The sequence below is a fragment of the Dysidea avara genome, chromosome 15, assembly GCF_963678975.1.
Source record: "Dysidea avara chromosome 15, odDysAvar1.4, whole genome shotgun sequence".
NCBI lineage: Eukaryota > Metazoa > Porifera > Demospongiae > Dictyoceratida > Dysideidae > Dysidea > Dysidea avara.
The window spans coordinates 420,197-437,405 of record NC_089286.1 but is presented as its reverse complement, the minus strand read 5'-3'; the positions used below and the strand labels follow the sequence as shown (position 1 = coordinate 437,405).

Genomic DNA, 17,209 nt, shown 5'->3' with positions numbered 1-17,209 from the left:
CTTGGGCCTGGAAAACTCTCAAGACTGTTGCTCAGTGGTATCAGTAATGGTCTAGTTGTTGGCATTAATCCAGATCTTTGCACCAATTGTGGTGTTGACATTGATCCAGGTCTTTGTGTTGATACTGATTCTGGTCTGTGCACTGATTGTGTTGACATTGATCTGGGTCCTTGTACTGGTGTTGAAACTGATCTTGGTCTTTGTACTATTGATATTGGTGGTGTCGACACTGGTTTTCGTGTTGACATTGGTCCTGGTGTTTCCAGTAACTCATCATCGTCATCATTTTCCTTGTCACTTTCATCAGGACGATCATCATTGTCATCATTCACTACCGCATCCCGCTTCAGTCGAACATATAAATCTCCTTGACCACACAAATGCTTCACTGCAGTGCCTGACCAAGTAAAATCTGGTGCCATCTGAGACACTCGACATATTCTCCCAACACATTTGATGAACTCAATATCTTGAGGTGAGCAATGAGAGAGATCAACTTCAGGAGAAGTGGAGGAGCTGGTGATGACATTGCATATGTTATCAAGAATTTCTGTTTCAGTAGAGTTCAAATCAAACTGTACCATCCCATTCAAAAGAATGTACTTATCTAACCGTGAGAATTCTGATAAATTATCAGAGCCCATGTGCTTAAAAACAATCAAGTTTTTGCAAATGCTGTGACGGCGCTTGGCACTTGTAAAAGTCAGTACTGTTGACTTGCGCTTTCCTTTCTTGGTAGGAGGAACAACACCTAATTCAAATTTGGGTCTACAGCCCATCATCCCCCTGGCTTCTTGTATGGCAGTTAGTTGGCGGCTGGTGTTACCTATCAACAATCATAAAAACACAATTTAACATTAAAACAGTTCAGCTAGCCTGAAGCTTAAAACCTCTTGAACTATATATACCTCTAGAAACTTGACAAGCTGCTCTCAACATGGCTTTGTCACCTATTGTGGTGACACCCAAGTCTGTTAATTGTGCATCAGTTAAATTTGGTACGAGCTTTGGTGTTACCTGCAGGAATGAAGAGGAACATCATTTTAAATACATAACAATTTACATTCTCACTTTTTCCCGCTCAAAGTTCCTAGCAAGTTGCATTAACCCAACTTCCCTCAGCACCTGAGCCATCTGCATAATATACAGTATATAATCATTACTATAATATTATTGGGTTAACTATGGGTAAGGTCAGTGCTAGCTACTATATGAATAAGTCTCTGTTGGACATGCGTTGCTTTTGCTAGAATTCTTCAGTGATATAGGAGTGTTTATCCACTGTGAAAAACATTAGTAACAATGCATGTTTGTTGCTATTTTAAAAATGCATGACCCCTCAGTGACTGGAATTTAGTTAGCACTGCAATCCACAAAGTTATGCAATTTGTTTTTAATGGCTTATGTATCTGAAAACCTTGTAAATATCAAATTATCTGATTGACATGGTATAATGTTATTGTTTTAGCTATAGCTTGCTAGCTACCTCAGAAATAATCTGGCTGCTGGGTTGCCATGGTATTGCTGAGGCCGCGTGAGCTGGATGGCTGTGGCAGGCAGCGAATTTTACACCCGACATGCCAGTAGGTCATCCCAGCCATGTTATTCACCAATCCTAGACCATGAGACCGTACACCTGCATGCACTCCAAGCGGATGCACTCGGCACTGAGCATGTGTGACAACGTGTTAATTCATCCGACCTAACTAGCTGCCGTAAATCGGGTAGTATAGTGAACAGATTACGCTGCCAATATGTATGCACACATACAAAACCTCACCTCAGCTTGCTCACCATCCATCGTCTTAAATTTAAAGTACTGAGCAACTATAGCAGAACGCACTGCTGTGTTATTGTACTAGGCTTTCTCTCACTCTCGCTACTCTTGATCCGCCTGTCCAATATCGCTACCAACTAGATCGCTCTGATTGTGATAACGATACCAACCAAAAAATATTTTATTATTGTTACGCAAAAATAAAATTTACAAAAATAAAACTAAAATTGAATATATCAAATAATTCATTGAATATACCAAATAATTCATTGAACATATCAAATAATTCATTGAACATATCAAATAATTCATTGAACATATCAAATAATTCATTGAACATATCAAATAATTCATTGAACATATCAAATAATTCATTGAACATATCAAATAATCATTTTGAAACAAATGGCCTACCATACAGCTCGCTCTTCCTGCTCAAAATCAACTTCGAACTTTCAACCACGTGTATTCGAATATTTTACTGCGAAGATTATGATTACTCTATTTAGCGAGCACTCTTATTGAAACGGACGGCGCCGTACATTGAAGCCATTTGTGGAGTTATTAACACTACCTGTAGTGAATCCAGAACGATGGCGACATTAAAGAACGATGAAAGGTAAGACCCTAGTGCAAGGATTGTATTTCTATCGGTGTAGGAAAGGTTTAATCTATAGGCAAAGCGAGCCGTTTTCATGCAAGAAGTAGGACTGTAGCTGTTGCCATCTTCCCACTAGGCCTGGCTGAAGGCATCAGTTAGGGAGTCAGTCACTAGAAAATTCAATCAGATAGAATTTTTTTTAAAATTCGTGGAAATTCATAGGATGCATTTCGTGTCGTTTTGAAGGCGAAATCGTGCTTCACTTTTGTAATACAATACTGCTGAATCGCCGAGATGGTTTTGCAAGTCTGCTTTTGGTGCGTAATTTTTTGGCGGGAAATCGTGAACCTTGACGATCCCTACCATTAAGTACTACCGTACTTAATAATGAATTGCTGCACTTGGGTGAAAATTTGGTGAGTGCAACTCTAGCCATTGGCAAGCTATGATCGATTGAATACTTCAAACCGCTATTTCTACGTATTGTGTAATGTGCGAGAAAGGTACCTTTTCGCAAATTGGGTCACAAATGCATTTCCTATTCTCAGTTTGCTGGATATGAGGTCATGCAATCACTATCATTAATTTTATGACTTCAATGAATCTTAATAACATTTTATGGTTTGCTGTCATTCAACACAAAATATATTATGCTAATGGAAGGCTTCTTTATGACATTTATTGGGTCTTGCTCAACTCCATTTGAAACGCTATGTATGCCACTATCTTAATTGAAAAGCAATTAGGTGACATTGTACAAAGTGTCAGTTGCATCGAGCATTTATAGCTTTCAGTCCCATACCACCATAATAGGGCATATATATATATGATACTATTGGTGCATCGCTAGTTGATATCCTACTGCACGATACTCTAGTAACAGCTGCATGAGATGATACATGTGATTGAACTTTATTTTTATTAACTAACTACTTATCCAATTAGTGAATCTAGAGTATTCTCTAGACCATATTTGAAAGTTCTGCTGTGTTAAATATGCTGGCAATGCAATAATTATTCAATTGTATCAATTAGATCACTGGAATTCCCTAATTTTGTCTAAAGAAAGTAATGGCTCTGTCATTAGTGATGTGTGGGATGCTGCCCACATAACTGGAGATAAATTTTTCACTGATGCAAGAAATGTTGCGGTATCACTTTTTTCTGATGGAGTTCCAATATTTAAGTCCTCCAAAACAGCAATGTGGCCTGTTTATTACAGTATATTGAATCTTCCTGCATCAATTCGCACAAAGTCTAAGAATATAATCTTGAGTGGATTGTGGGTTGGACCTGGAAAGCCATCATTTGACCATCTACTGGCACCACTTATGGAAGAAATAAATCATTTAACAACTGTGGGTGTAACAATTGAACTACCAACTGGCGATGTAACAGTTAAAGCCAAACTAGTACTGGATGTTTTCGATTTACCAGCAAAGGCTGCAGTTCTGTCTTACATTCAATTTAACGGTAAATATGGCTGTAGTGTGTGCCTCCATCCAGGCAAATATATATCACACAGAAGAATTTATCCGCCACGCAAAACCAGTATGAGGACACACGATCAAATGATTTCGTTTGGTCAAGAAACTATTGAGTGTGGCAAGCCAAAGAAAGGTGTAAAATGTATTTCATCATTAGCAGACTACCTAGATTTGGTGGATTCCATCCCAGTGGATTATATGCATGCGGTACTAGAAGGAGTCATGGGTAAGTTATTGACTTTGTGGTTTGAAACAAGAAATAACAGGAAATCATACTATCTTGGAAGATCGGTAAAAGCCATTGACAGTTTACTGATGCAGCAGACTCCACCAGATGATTTTAGTCGAGCAACAAGATGTATCGCAACCCACAGAAAATACTGGAAAGCCACTGAATTGAAACAATGGCCACTCTACTATTCCCTGCCTTTATTACAAAGCAAGCTTCCTCCTCTCTACTGGCACCATTATTGCCTTTTAGTTTGCACAATGCATATTTTATTAAAAGACAAGATCAGTCTGAGTGAACTAGATGCTGCTGATATAATGATCCGAGATTTCTTGAAGTTATTTGCACCACTTTATGGAGAAATCAATTTTGCCCACAATTTTCACCTGCATAACCCTTGCCAGACAAAATATATCCAGCTGTGGGGTCCATTGTGGACTCATAGTGCATTTTGTTTCGAAAACAAAAATGGTTTAATCAAGAGTCTTTTTCATGGAACCAGTCAGCAAATATTGTTTAACGTGAATACCCAATGCACTATACACTCGCTTATATATGACATAAAACTAAGTGATGGTGATACAGTTGCCAGCTATTTGAGTGAAGACTACTTCAAATCTAACATGATTCAAATTACTGAGTACATTTATGCAGTAGGCAACAGTGAACACGTGATACTGACCAAAGACCAGGAAGATGCACTACAATGCCAAGCCAGTGACAGAGTACAAGTGTTTTACAGGCTCTTCAATTTTGGAGTAATGTATCACTGCACACAATATGCTCGTCAGAGATGCAGCAAACAGAACAATACCTTTTGTGAATTTCGACATCATGAGATGGTACAAATCATTTTTGACAAATAGTTCTTTTTGTAAAATATCCAAAGCCATGTGCTTTAATTAAAGAACTTGTCCCATCTTCTGCTACTCTATTGCAACAAGTTGGCTTTGCAGACCACCCAGTGCTAGCCAAACATCAAAGAGTGGATATCTTGAGCAACCTGATGCCAGCAGTATCACAATCCCGAGGAAGACTTGTTTGCATAAATTTGACAGACATAACTAAAAAGGCTGTTCGGATGAAGGTTGGTTCAATGGAATACATTTGCTCGATACCAAATTCAAATGAACATCATTGATCATGATCGATGATTTAACAAGTATGATGACATATATTCAATTATTATTTCAGTTGGGAGAAAGCTCTGACCAGCAGATATAGTTTAGTGTCTGTACGTAACATATTGTACGTCAAAAGGAATCATCATTTCATCAGAATTGCTTGCTGTAAAATTTGTTGAGTTGATGAAAGCCAGTGGAACGTACCCATGAGTTATATACCAATATACATGACGTAGTAAGCCCTGAACAAGCATGTGTACATATTATGTGATTAAAAACATGTGTCAGCATGCGGTTTTCTAGGTTGTGATCACATCATAATATTGATATGTATTTTTTCATTGCTGTAGATGTTCCAGTTAGAGAAAGTTGCAATCTTTTTGTTTTTTGGTGGTTAGGCTGCTTGCCTTCCACTACCCCAACGGCTTTTTTAAAAGCCACAAAATTTAATAACAATGTTCTCCATACAGACAATGAAATCATTCGTATAGCGTACGTGTGTATATAGGCAAACACACACACACACACACACACACACACAATTATTATATCAGCTGAAGTATATATTACAAGTGCAGGTATAAGGGCCATATTATTAAACATGTGATGTTATATATTATTATCAAGGTGTTCTACATAATATGAAAGACCCTATAGGACATGTATTCCCTAGCAGAACACTGTTTGGGGGCATGCACTATAAGGAAAGTGCACATGCTCTTCAAAGCAAGTTGGAATTGCAGAGGATTGATCACAAGACTCAAATGAATTTGAAAGGTGCATACAGCTATATATGTGACTGGATTTGACAAAACCCACTTTCGACGCACAAAGCTTCGATAGGAGATATGGCGATTTTAAGTAGTCATTGTATTGTGACTTCCCAGTGTTTCAAGCTTTGTAAACAAAATTTGCACTGATTGTTCATCTATTTATTAGCTATCACTGTGTGGGTGTAAAACTTTCTGATACCCAAAATATACCCTGTTTTTGGCAGCTTAATAATATTATAGGAGTATAGAACGAAGCTGGAAGACGAGTGGAGCTCAAAGGCCCCATTTGGGCCCTCCATGGACCATCCATGCACTCATACTGACTACTTGGACCTGGGACACTAGAGGTGAATATGCATGGACTGTCTTGGGATGTCCTTTAGTGTCCCAGGTCTTGCAGGGACTACTTAGACCTAGGACAATATTCAGGGACTGTCTTGGGATGTCCTTTAGTGTCCCAGGTCTTTCAAGGACTACTTGGACCTGGGACACTAGAGGTGAATATTCAGGGACGGTCTTGGGATGTCCTTTAGTGTCCCAGGTCTTGCAGGGACTACTTGGACTAGGGTGAATACAGGTTTATAGGACAGAACAGGTTTGTCTTGGGACATCCTGTAAAAATAAAGGACAGATTAAGACAATGGGAATTGTCCGGGCAATCCTAGACATTTATGCACCCTTACCAACGACAACACCACCACAAACGATAAGGACTAAACATCATCGAAAGACCAAACGCAGATACACCAAACTATGTAATAATCACGCTAATTATCTATATACCTGTAATAAGTACAACTGTTCCCTGTGTAAACATAAAACAAGTATCATAACCAACCTCTCTGACATCAATCTATCTGCAGCAGAAGAATCCCTTCTATCCAAGGGTTTGAAGTTTATTCCAACGGCTAGAGACATCAGCCGTAAAGAACTTTTGTCAGGTTTTGATGCATTTCGCACAAAATTTTGGAGATCAAACAATACAATCCCTACAGAAACAACAACAACAACAAAATCACCATTTTTCAGGGCTCCACAAAACACCTTACACACACCAACATACCTCCTACCCCCTTTAACGGAAGGCCTTTTGGATGAAATCAGGCAAGACCTCTGGGACCTACCCACACAAACTATAGATCCAAATCTAACCAAACAGGAAAGGGCAGCACTGATAGCACTTAAAAATAACAAGGACATTGTGATCAACCATGGGGACAAGGGCAGTTCGATAGTCATACAGAACAGATGGGACTACATTAAAAACAATGAAGACCATCTCCAAGACCCCCTCGCCTACACCCAACTAGAGGGAGACCCAACAGGGGCACTTCTGTGAACAAATCACTTCACTTCTCAATCAATTCAAAACAAAGGGCTTCCTAACTGAAGAGATGTATAGGTTTTGTCTGCCACCGGAAACGGTCAGACTAGCACGATTCTACTCCCTTTTGAAAATACATAAAAATCCAATGAGAATCCGCCCAATCGTGTCTAGTTGCAACAGCCCTACTGAGAACATATCCCAGTTCTTAGACTACTGGCTACAACACTCCATGCGTACCCTACCATCCTATCTCCAGGACACTAACCAACTCATCAACAACCTATGCTCACTCAGCGTCCCAGAGGACAGCTGGCTGGTTACTGTGGATGTTAAATCTTTATACACGTGTATACCTCACAAAGAGGGAGTTGAGGCATGCAGACATGCCCTTCTCACCACAGAAAACCTACAACTTGAGCAACCTCCTACAGAGGCACTCATCACATTCATAGAGTTGGTCCTGCAAAACAACACCTTTGAATTTAACAATCAGATGTACAAACAAATCAATGGTGTCGCCATGGGTACAAAGATGGCTGTAACCTATGCAAACATCTTCATGGGTCAACTAGAACACAATATTCTTTCAAAATCATCCCTCAACATCTGTTTTTACAAGAGATACATTGATGATGTACTCATAATAACAGATGACACGGAAGCTAACCTACTAAACTTTATCAGGGACTTGAACCAAGCCCACCCCACAATCAAATTCACAGCAGAATACAACAGAGAAAGAATCACATTCCTTGACGTTGACATCTATAAGGGCCCCAATTTTTCCACCACACACAATCTCGACTTTCAAACCCACATTAAGCCCACCAACCCTCAACTGCATGTGCAGGCCCAATCCTACCATCCAGAGAGCACCAAAAAGGGTATCATCATAGGAGAAACAAAACGTCTACTCAGAACCAATTCAAGGAGAGAGACGTTCAGTCATTTTGTGAACAAATATACAACACAAATGACTAGAGGAGGCTATTCGCTTAACTACATTAAAAAATTCACCAACAAAATACATTTCAAAGACAGAGACCTACTACTTAATAAGGCTACTGTCAAGAAAGCCTCCTCCAGAACTGTATTCTCAGCAAGATACACCCCACTACTCTAAAAGCCACCCAAATCATCAGAAAATACTGGCCCAAAATAAGAAGAATAAACAGTCTCTCTAACAAAGTCAGATCCACCCCCATGTTTGCACCCCGTACCAACAGAAGCATTAAGACCCACTTGTTTAAAGCCAAACTGCCACCCCTCGACAGCCAGCAACCAGAACATCTGGCCCCCACGGAACTCCCTCTACAAATTCCCCCCCCCCCCCCCCCCCCCTACAGATCACACTAAGTCCCTATTCCAACCCTGCCAACTTCCCCACTGTTTCCTTGACAAACTTATCAACCCATCACCACTTGCCAAAAGTTCCAACACAAACAGGTCCCATCCTATTAGAGAACAGTTGCACTGTCTCAGCACAAATGTCATCTACCTAGTAACATGTAAACAGTGCAACATCCAATTCATTGACCATACACACACAACCTAAGACGTTCATTTGCGGACCCGTTCCATACCCACTACATGACTCCCAACCACAAGATGTACATACAACCGCTGGAGACCTCCGTCTCAGCACACATTGACGACAGACGCAATGTCTGGGTACAAAGAATACAATGTCAGTACCCACACGGACTCAATGTCTGACTGATTCAACACCCTGTCTGCAATAGAGAGGCACAATGTTTCCCCTCACCTCCTACACACTGTTATTCAATTGTATCATCATATCTCTCAACACCCGATAAACTATGACGTATCCCCCATTCGCACTACCGTCACACAGTATACATACATATACAATATAACTAAAAATCCCCACTTTTAGCCCAACACAATAACAAATACTGACTACTGCAACTCACCGTAACAAGACAAGCTCCTTAATGGCGAGTAGGCAGACTCTCCTTAGGAGGTCATAATAGGCTTTCTGCAGAACTCCTTGCATAGACCATAAATTGTCCATGTTTTAAACCACTGAACAAGATCAGTAACAGCGAATGCTACTCCAAACTTTTCCAAAATGCAGAGGAATCACCGTAGGGAAGGAAGAGGGTTGCAAGGAAGGAAGGAAACTCGGGAATAATGCAGCTCCTTGGAATCCCGCAGTACACTGGGAGTAAGATAAGCTACAGGGAAATACATAACCATAAGTAATACACTTTCAGTTCCATATACAACAAAATATAAACCCAACCCTACCCCTACCTCAGAGAGCCACTACACATTTCTCCCAATCTGGAAAATAGGTCAACCACTAGAGTGAGTTCCTACTCCGTGCACTGGGCAAACAACTAGAGGGAGTTTCCCAACTGGTATAACGGGTCAACTACTAGAGGGAGTTCAGTATCTTTTGTGCCTCTCCTAATTCGCAAAATGGGTAAGCCACTAAAAGCACCTTATTTACACACTTAGCCAACCCAATCCCTCTAACATAGGCTTAACCCATACCCTACAGCTAACTTAAGAATTACTAGAGTGAGTTCCTAACTGGTATAACGGGTCAACTACTAGAGTGAGTTCCTAACTGGTATAACGGACCAACTCTTTCCTTAAGATCAGGACGAAGCTTAATTAAAGTAAGCGCTATAAAAATATTGTTTAAACAAGCCCCAAGTGCAATTCACCACAAACAAGCTTGTTTACCAGGCCTGTTGTTTACACAAGGTGTCTACATCACCATATGCCTACAAACATTGTCACAAGCTTGATTACATTCTAAACATGGAATGAAACATGCCCACAGGGCCATAATGCCTAGAGGTTATGGCAGTATTTTAAAAATCAGGCGGTACCCAAACTGGTATGACTCAAATATCATGGGTTTACTAAAACCAATAAGACTCAAATATCACGGTCACAGGCTTAATGACAATTACTCTAATAGAACACACAGTATCATTAAAACATCCTAATAAAACAGTCATTTCTCCATTCAAACAATTGAATGGGTGAAACTCTTGCGTATTACAGTAGGGGACTCTAAAAAGTTTACATATGGTTCAAAAAGAACTATTGTAATACTATTGGTAATACTATTAGTAATTACCATTGGTTTTTACGATTGCCTTAGTAATTACCATTGGTTTTTACGATTGCCGTAGTAATTACTATTGTAATTACGATTGCTTGTGTTGTGTTGTATGTTGTACAGCTATTGTTTTGTTAATTGACTGCTACATGACAGCTACTAAGTTACAAATTTTACTGCCCTTGCTGTTATCAAGCTTGTTGCCAGCTGGTAGTTACACATTTAATTTGTTCTTGCCCCTCTGTGTGTGGTTGTGCATGCAACTGGCAACTAGACTTGTTTTGTTTAAAACATGTAAACATATTATAAACATGATGGTAATTACGATGTGTTTGGTTTTTACCATTACAAAGGTCATCGTAAAACTATTACATTACAATGGTCTTTACAAAACCAAATGTAACCTTTTTAAAGTCACCTACTGTATTTAAAAACCCTATAAAAATTGTAAATAATTTTTTGTTATTTTGATTCTATTTCAAATTGCACTTATAGATTACAATCTTTTTTTGCCAGCGTCTATAATCTGTTTGGTTGTTGTACAAATCAATTTTTCTGCTTTTGCTACTAGTAGGGCTATAACTCCAAAGCATTTTTGGATTACGAGGCTGAAATTCACCACAGCATAGCCTTTGCCTAAAGGATTAATATGAAAAACTAATTATCGTAGATCTGGACACAAAAAAAAACAAAAAAAACTTAATAAGGCCATGCCAAATTAATAATGTTTCAAGGATTGTTAGCCTTCTGATAGTGACCCAGCAGGTCTGAAAAAAAATTAAAATTTAACTATTTTAGCCGTTACTGACTGTTTTATTAAAGTATTTTATGTGACTGCTCTATTAGAGTATATCGATCCTCACACAGTAGCAAGCCCTACTGAAACAAGTTGATGTTTACATCTAAAAACCAGGCACTAATGCACAGCAATTAATTCATGATGTATAAAGGTTATAAATGCTACTGGTTAGGTAGACTTTGCTAGGATTTGTATTATCGAATGTATTTCGTATTTGATGAATTATTTGTATTTCGTTAATTGCGTTGCTATGCACTGCTAAGGAAGCGTAACTTGAACAAACCTCTTCAAAATACAAATTACTCACAGAATTATCTTCTTAACTGTTTTGTAGTCCATCATGTTTTCTTGCACAGATTATTAGGAGGAAGCCACGAAGCTACTTTGGTCGTGTAAGTACAGGACAAGCCCCCTATTCAGCTCGAAGAATATGCTATCCCTGGTAGCCTAAGAGGCTTATACTGTTGCTTCAACATTGTTAAACATCTATAAAGCAGCAGGGAAGACTGCTCAAGATGTTTTGTAAAGGTCACCATTCCTGCTTTCCCCTCCACATATTTCTAAGTCGAGAAGCCAGCTGAGAGCAAAGCTAGTTTATGTGTGTGTGGAAGGTTAGTACAGACTTAGATTAGCTTTTAATTATTACCTCCTTGCTACTTTTGCCATTATACATTTAGCTCATGTGGCCGGAAGTGTACAGACAAGCAGACACAAACTTTTTCCAAAACAATTACAGTAACCAGGTGTGCTGCTGGCTACAGGACACGCTGGTGAACAATAGCCTAGTTGGTAAAGCCTCAGCCTGGTAATCAAAAGGTTCCAGGTTCAATTCCCAGTCAAGCCAACTTAAGTGATGCTGTTGTTTCTTGAGCAAGAAACTTTACTCACATTGCTCCAGTCTATTGAGCTGTTATGGAAACCTGGTGGCATGGTGTCAACTGGGGGAGCAGCCCATCCGGCTGTAAATCAATAGGTAGCTGAAAAATCCTCACTATATAAAAACACAAATGGTGTAGATTAAGCACCATAGTAGTGAACACACCTTGTACAAATAGGATACTTGATTCATCGCTCATGAAGTTGCAAGGCCATCTTCCCAATACGTTAGATGGGCATCGTCTGGAACATGGACAACTTTAAAGACATCATTACCAACGAAAAAAAAAATTACCTGATGAGATGTGTACTAGTCTCCCAAAGATAAAGGCAGTACATTTACATAAACTTTATTCGGTAAAATGCCTCCTCCTCGTGCCTCGTGGTAAATGTGGTCACGTGCAGTATTTTCTACCATGGATTTTAGAGGTGCGTATAACCAGACATATAGGGACCGAGAGACGCGAGAGAGACATCAACCAGATCGCTTCGTCACTATTTCTTCTAGATGGGACAACCTGCAAGTAAGTATAGAGAGTATTATAGACGGGGGGGGGGGGGGGGGGGGGGCATGCCCCAGACCCCCCTAGAAGGCTTGTGCTTCGCACACCATGACAGTACACCTCTATGTCTAATAGCCATGCAGTTTTACAAGCAATTCTTTATGCTGTATTGTATTCTGTGAGCTATGTACATATGTACATATCAGTTGAGAACATAATTTACGTTCTCCCCCCCCCCCTCTAATTTTGAAAGACCTGTTTTGCCCCCCCCCAGAAATTATTTTGTAGAAAAATCCCTGCCTGTTATGTGAGCTACATTTAGTACAGTTTGTTCTTCCTAAGTAATTTCAGCCCCAGCTTCCAGTGTTTGAAGTAATGGTCGGACATTGGACATTTTCTGACCAAATTTGGTGTTTGTCCGAGCATGTTTCTTTATGGTTGGACATAATGCCCAATCTTTTCTACCCAGACTAAATCCATGTCATATTCCTTAATAAAAATCTTTTGAACGTCCGACCAAGTTCCGCAATGTCTGATCAAACATAGTTTTGTTCCGACGCTATGTCCTAGCATTTTTCTTGCCTTATTTCAAGCACTGAGCTTCACTTATGTTACAGTGTGTATGGTGAAATCACGGATGGCTTAACTGTAAACTTGCCTGTACACCTCACTACACACGCATTGATTATGATATGGTGGTAATTCTATTTATTCCCCACCACGAATGCTACTTTAACCATAGATAATACACACCCCTATGGATGTGAAACTAATGCACCTAGCAATGTTAAGCCCCACCTCCCCCCAGTATGGGCGATGTGGGGTATTAGGAGGGGATTTGAACCAAAATTTTGCCCGAGGGGTGGGAAATTGAACAAGCATTTACTAGATCTCTGCTAAGAAACACCAAATCCCCACTGTTTTAGGTGGGGATTTGATCTGGCTGCTTGTCCCCACATACAGGAATTTGACTTAACACAGGTCAAATCCCCACCCTCCCCGTACTTGGGGGTGGGGCTTGACATTGATAAGTGCATAATCAGGTGAGGGCATATGTTTCTACAGAAAGGCAATGGTCCTACCCTAGTTTCACACCTGAAAAAATCTGCTATTTTTGTTTTCAGCATTGTGAGAAGATATATCAAGGGGGTATCACTCCAATAACCTCTGTACTACAATCTGCGACTGCGGTCAAAGCCAGTGAGATCGATTTTTGCTTTTGACCATTGACTTTCGTTGAAATTCTGTCTTGACCTCTGATCTTAATCCATAAATTTACGCTATATTGTTATACACTACTACTCGCAAAAGCTTTGAAAGCAGCTTGATCATTGTCTTTCTTGTAAAATTGCCTTTGAGCTGTTGTTTTGACCGTGATTGCAGATCATAGTACAGTGTCTATTGGAGTGACACCCCCTTGTAAATCTTTAATAGACCTTACACAGCACTGGTGATTGTAATTTAATAAGTATTTCTGCTGGCAAAATTTACAGACACTTGTTAGTTTTCATGTTTGATTCCTGGTGAGCCATTTTTGTCTACACGTTATCAGACAAATACAGTGAAGAACTACCTTCTGACCTTGTTCTTTTATTGTAAGGTGCGTATACTAATCTGTATTTTGAATTTTGGTGATATCGCGAATTTCATCACCATGCAGTTTCCATCGTCCATAATAACCTGCACAAAGGTGCAACCACTTAAATATAAGTTTCAATACACTGCAATGAATAGTGAGTCCCTCACAAGAGTTTCAAGACCATTAAAAGCTTTTATCGTCGAGACAACATGTAGACAAACATGGCAGTCTTTTCACTACGGGTGCGAATCTACCTTAGGTCAGGTGGTGCTTATTAGTTTTACATCCATAGGGGCGTGTATATCTATGCTTTAACCCATCATTATGCACCTATCAATGTTATGTCCCTACCCAAGTACAAGCGAGGTAAGGATTGAGTGGGAATTGAAAATTTGGAGAGGAAAATGCCCCACTAAAATTCCCCTGCTCAAATGTTGCTGCTATCTTTAGACTGACACGAAACCACCACTAAAAGGTATAAAATAAAATGATAGAATTTTAGCAGTGACAAATACCCCACACCTTAGGAATACTTGATGGGTGGATCCCCCTATAACACCCCTATAATCCCCCTATGAATTCTCTAGTGGGGGTCATTGGCGAATCTTTTGATGTATGTTGTATTAACAGTAGTGTTTCAGTAGGCTGTTTCTGGCACTGCAAACATTTTGTTATATAAATAAAAGTGTGAAATACGGAAAACGTGCGGTCTTTCAGGGTAGACACTGTGTACATTTCTGTGGTCCTTAAAGGGATATTAATGCTTTTGACATACCATGGTCACTGTGTGTTTCCCACTAAATGCCTGCAAGAAAGTTGCGGATGAGTGTAATGATGGACGCATGCTGCCTTGCTATTGACAATGACTGCATTCCCAGGTGAGGAAGTGCCAAGGAGCTCCTTCATGAGAATACGAGTGCTAATTAACTGCTGTGGCTTGGACTTTAGGTAATAAGGTGATATGTGCTATAAAGAGAACAATGGCTATATAATTTTTATGTATTCTGAAATGACTGTAAATGATGCAGTACAACAGGTAGTGCTTTGTTCCATAATCTTGACAGAACTTTTCGCTCGTCAACAGATTGATCTCTTTTCATGATATCTAGAGAGTCTGAGTTTTAAATTATTACCTTCCTTTATCAGTGGCCCCGTTGCCAAGCAATCACAAATATTTAATGCATCAAGTAGTATCTCAGCACAGAGAAAGGTTCATTCTGCTTTACAATACAAACCAATTTTGCTCATAGGCATGCTTCTGACCTCCTTCAGCCATTGCATACCAGGGAAGTCTATAGAAGGTCACTGTACTTTTACATCTTTGGTGAATTCAGAGTTGTTAAGAACTGTTTATAGGCATTGAACAAAGTATAACCATAGTACCTTGTATAACAGAAAATTTACAAAAATACAAAACAGTTGCCAACACTGAAATTATAATAGTAACTTGTGCTGCAGCCTAACCTGATGAACTTGTGTGTTTATGATGATCATGTAGTGCTCATGATAACATGACATGTGATATTGATTATCATACCAACACAAGGTGATCATTGTCACCTGTCATGTTATGAGTACAGCATGACACAAAGTAGTGATCAATGTCACATGTCATGTTATGAGTACAGCATGACACAAAGTAGTGGGCATTGTGATATGTCATGTTATGAGTACAGCATGACACAAAGTAGTGATCAATGTCACATGTCCTGTTATGAGTGCAGCATGACACAAAGTAGTGATCATTGTCACATGTCATGTTATGAGTACAGCATGACACAAAGTAGTGATCATTGTAACATGTCATGTTATGAATACAGCATGACACAAAGTAGTGATCATAGTCACATGTCATGTTATGAGTACAGCATGACATGTGACTGCACATGTAATGCTGTGACAAGTGTCCACATATAACAACAGCCTGTCGACATTTACTTCATTGCCTTAGTCTCATTGTTACAGTGAGTTAAATCTGATATGCTTTAGTATCAATTATGTGTCTCCATGATATGAAATTGTATTGATTATAGCGTTTAATTTAGAAATATTTTCGTGTGTAGATTTGAGCTGCTGAATGCAGTTGGAGACAGGCTAACATGCATAACACCTGTCATTGGAACCTCATTCTACTACCACTGGTTGAAACTAAAGCTGTGATCTAGGATTCTTGGTGAGTTTAGCTCAACCAGCTAAGTACACTTTAGCTGTATTTGAGACCTACTTGACATGGTCACTATAATGAGGTGGTCTTATTAATGAGGTCATGAAGTACACCTTAACTGTGTTTGGGACCTACTTGACATGGTCACTATAATGAGGTGGTCTTATTAATGAGGTCATAAAGTACACCTTAGCTGTGTTTGGTACCTACTTGACAAGGTCACTATTATGAGATTGTCTTATTAATGAGGTCATGAAGAACACCTTAGCTGTGTTTGGGACTTACTCGACATGGTCACTATAAATAAGGTTGTTATCATTTTAGTAAATGAGGTCATTTAGATTACATTTAGTCACTTACTGTAGTGAATCTTGTAAATGTATGAAAGCAAAAGATAAACTACTTCACCTTTCCAGCACTCCAGTATCTATTTAACAGCCTTGCTTTCCAAGACTGTTCACTCCAATTTCAGCCATAGGAGTATCGCTTCATACTATATTTCTTTGGTCACCAGTATTTATTTATGTGGGTGTCGTAAATGTTGTCTTTGTCTTTCAAATCTCGTATTATCTCTACAGTCATTAAGTATGTAATGAACAGTACCTCCTTGGATGTTTCTTTGTTGAGCAGAACTTTTCACTCGTCAACAGATTGATTTACAGCATCTTTTCATGATATCTAGAGAGTCTGAGTTTTAAATTATTACCTTCCTTTATCAGTGGAACTCAATGCCCAGTTGCCAAGCAATCACAAATATTTAATGCATCAAGTAGTATCTCAGCACAGAGAAAGGTTCATTCTGCTTTACAATACAAACCAATTTTGCTCATAGGCATGCTTCTGACCTCCTTCAGCCATTGCATACCAGGG

At 39.3% G+C, this 17,209-nt stretch overlaps 1 protein-coding gene and 1 long non-coding RNA gene across 2 annotated transcripts; one reads left to right on the top strand and one right to left on the bottom strand.

Moving 5' to 3' along the window:
* The first annotated feature begins 7,385 nt into the window (after positions 1-7,385).
* LOC136245926 (uncharacterized) lies at positions 7,386-8,441 on the top strand. Its single transcript, XM_066037378.1, has one exon. It carries the CDS (start codon positions 7,386-7,388, stop codon positions 8,439-8,441), a length of 1,056 nt encoding a protein of 351 aa, XP_065893450.1.
* A 2,817-nt stretch (positions 8,442-11,258) lies between these two features.
* Positions 11,259-12,489, bottom strand: LOC136246120 (uncharacterized). Its single transcript, XR_010696246.1, has 3 exons — positions 12,389-12,489; positions 12,260-12,336; positions 11,259-12,208 (listed from the first exon to the last, which is right to left on the bottom strand). It is a non-coding gene; the product is annotated as an uncharacterized lncRNA (long non-coding RNA).
* Between the last annotated feature and the right edge of the window lie 4,720 nt (positions 12,490-17,209).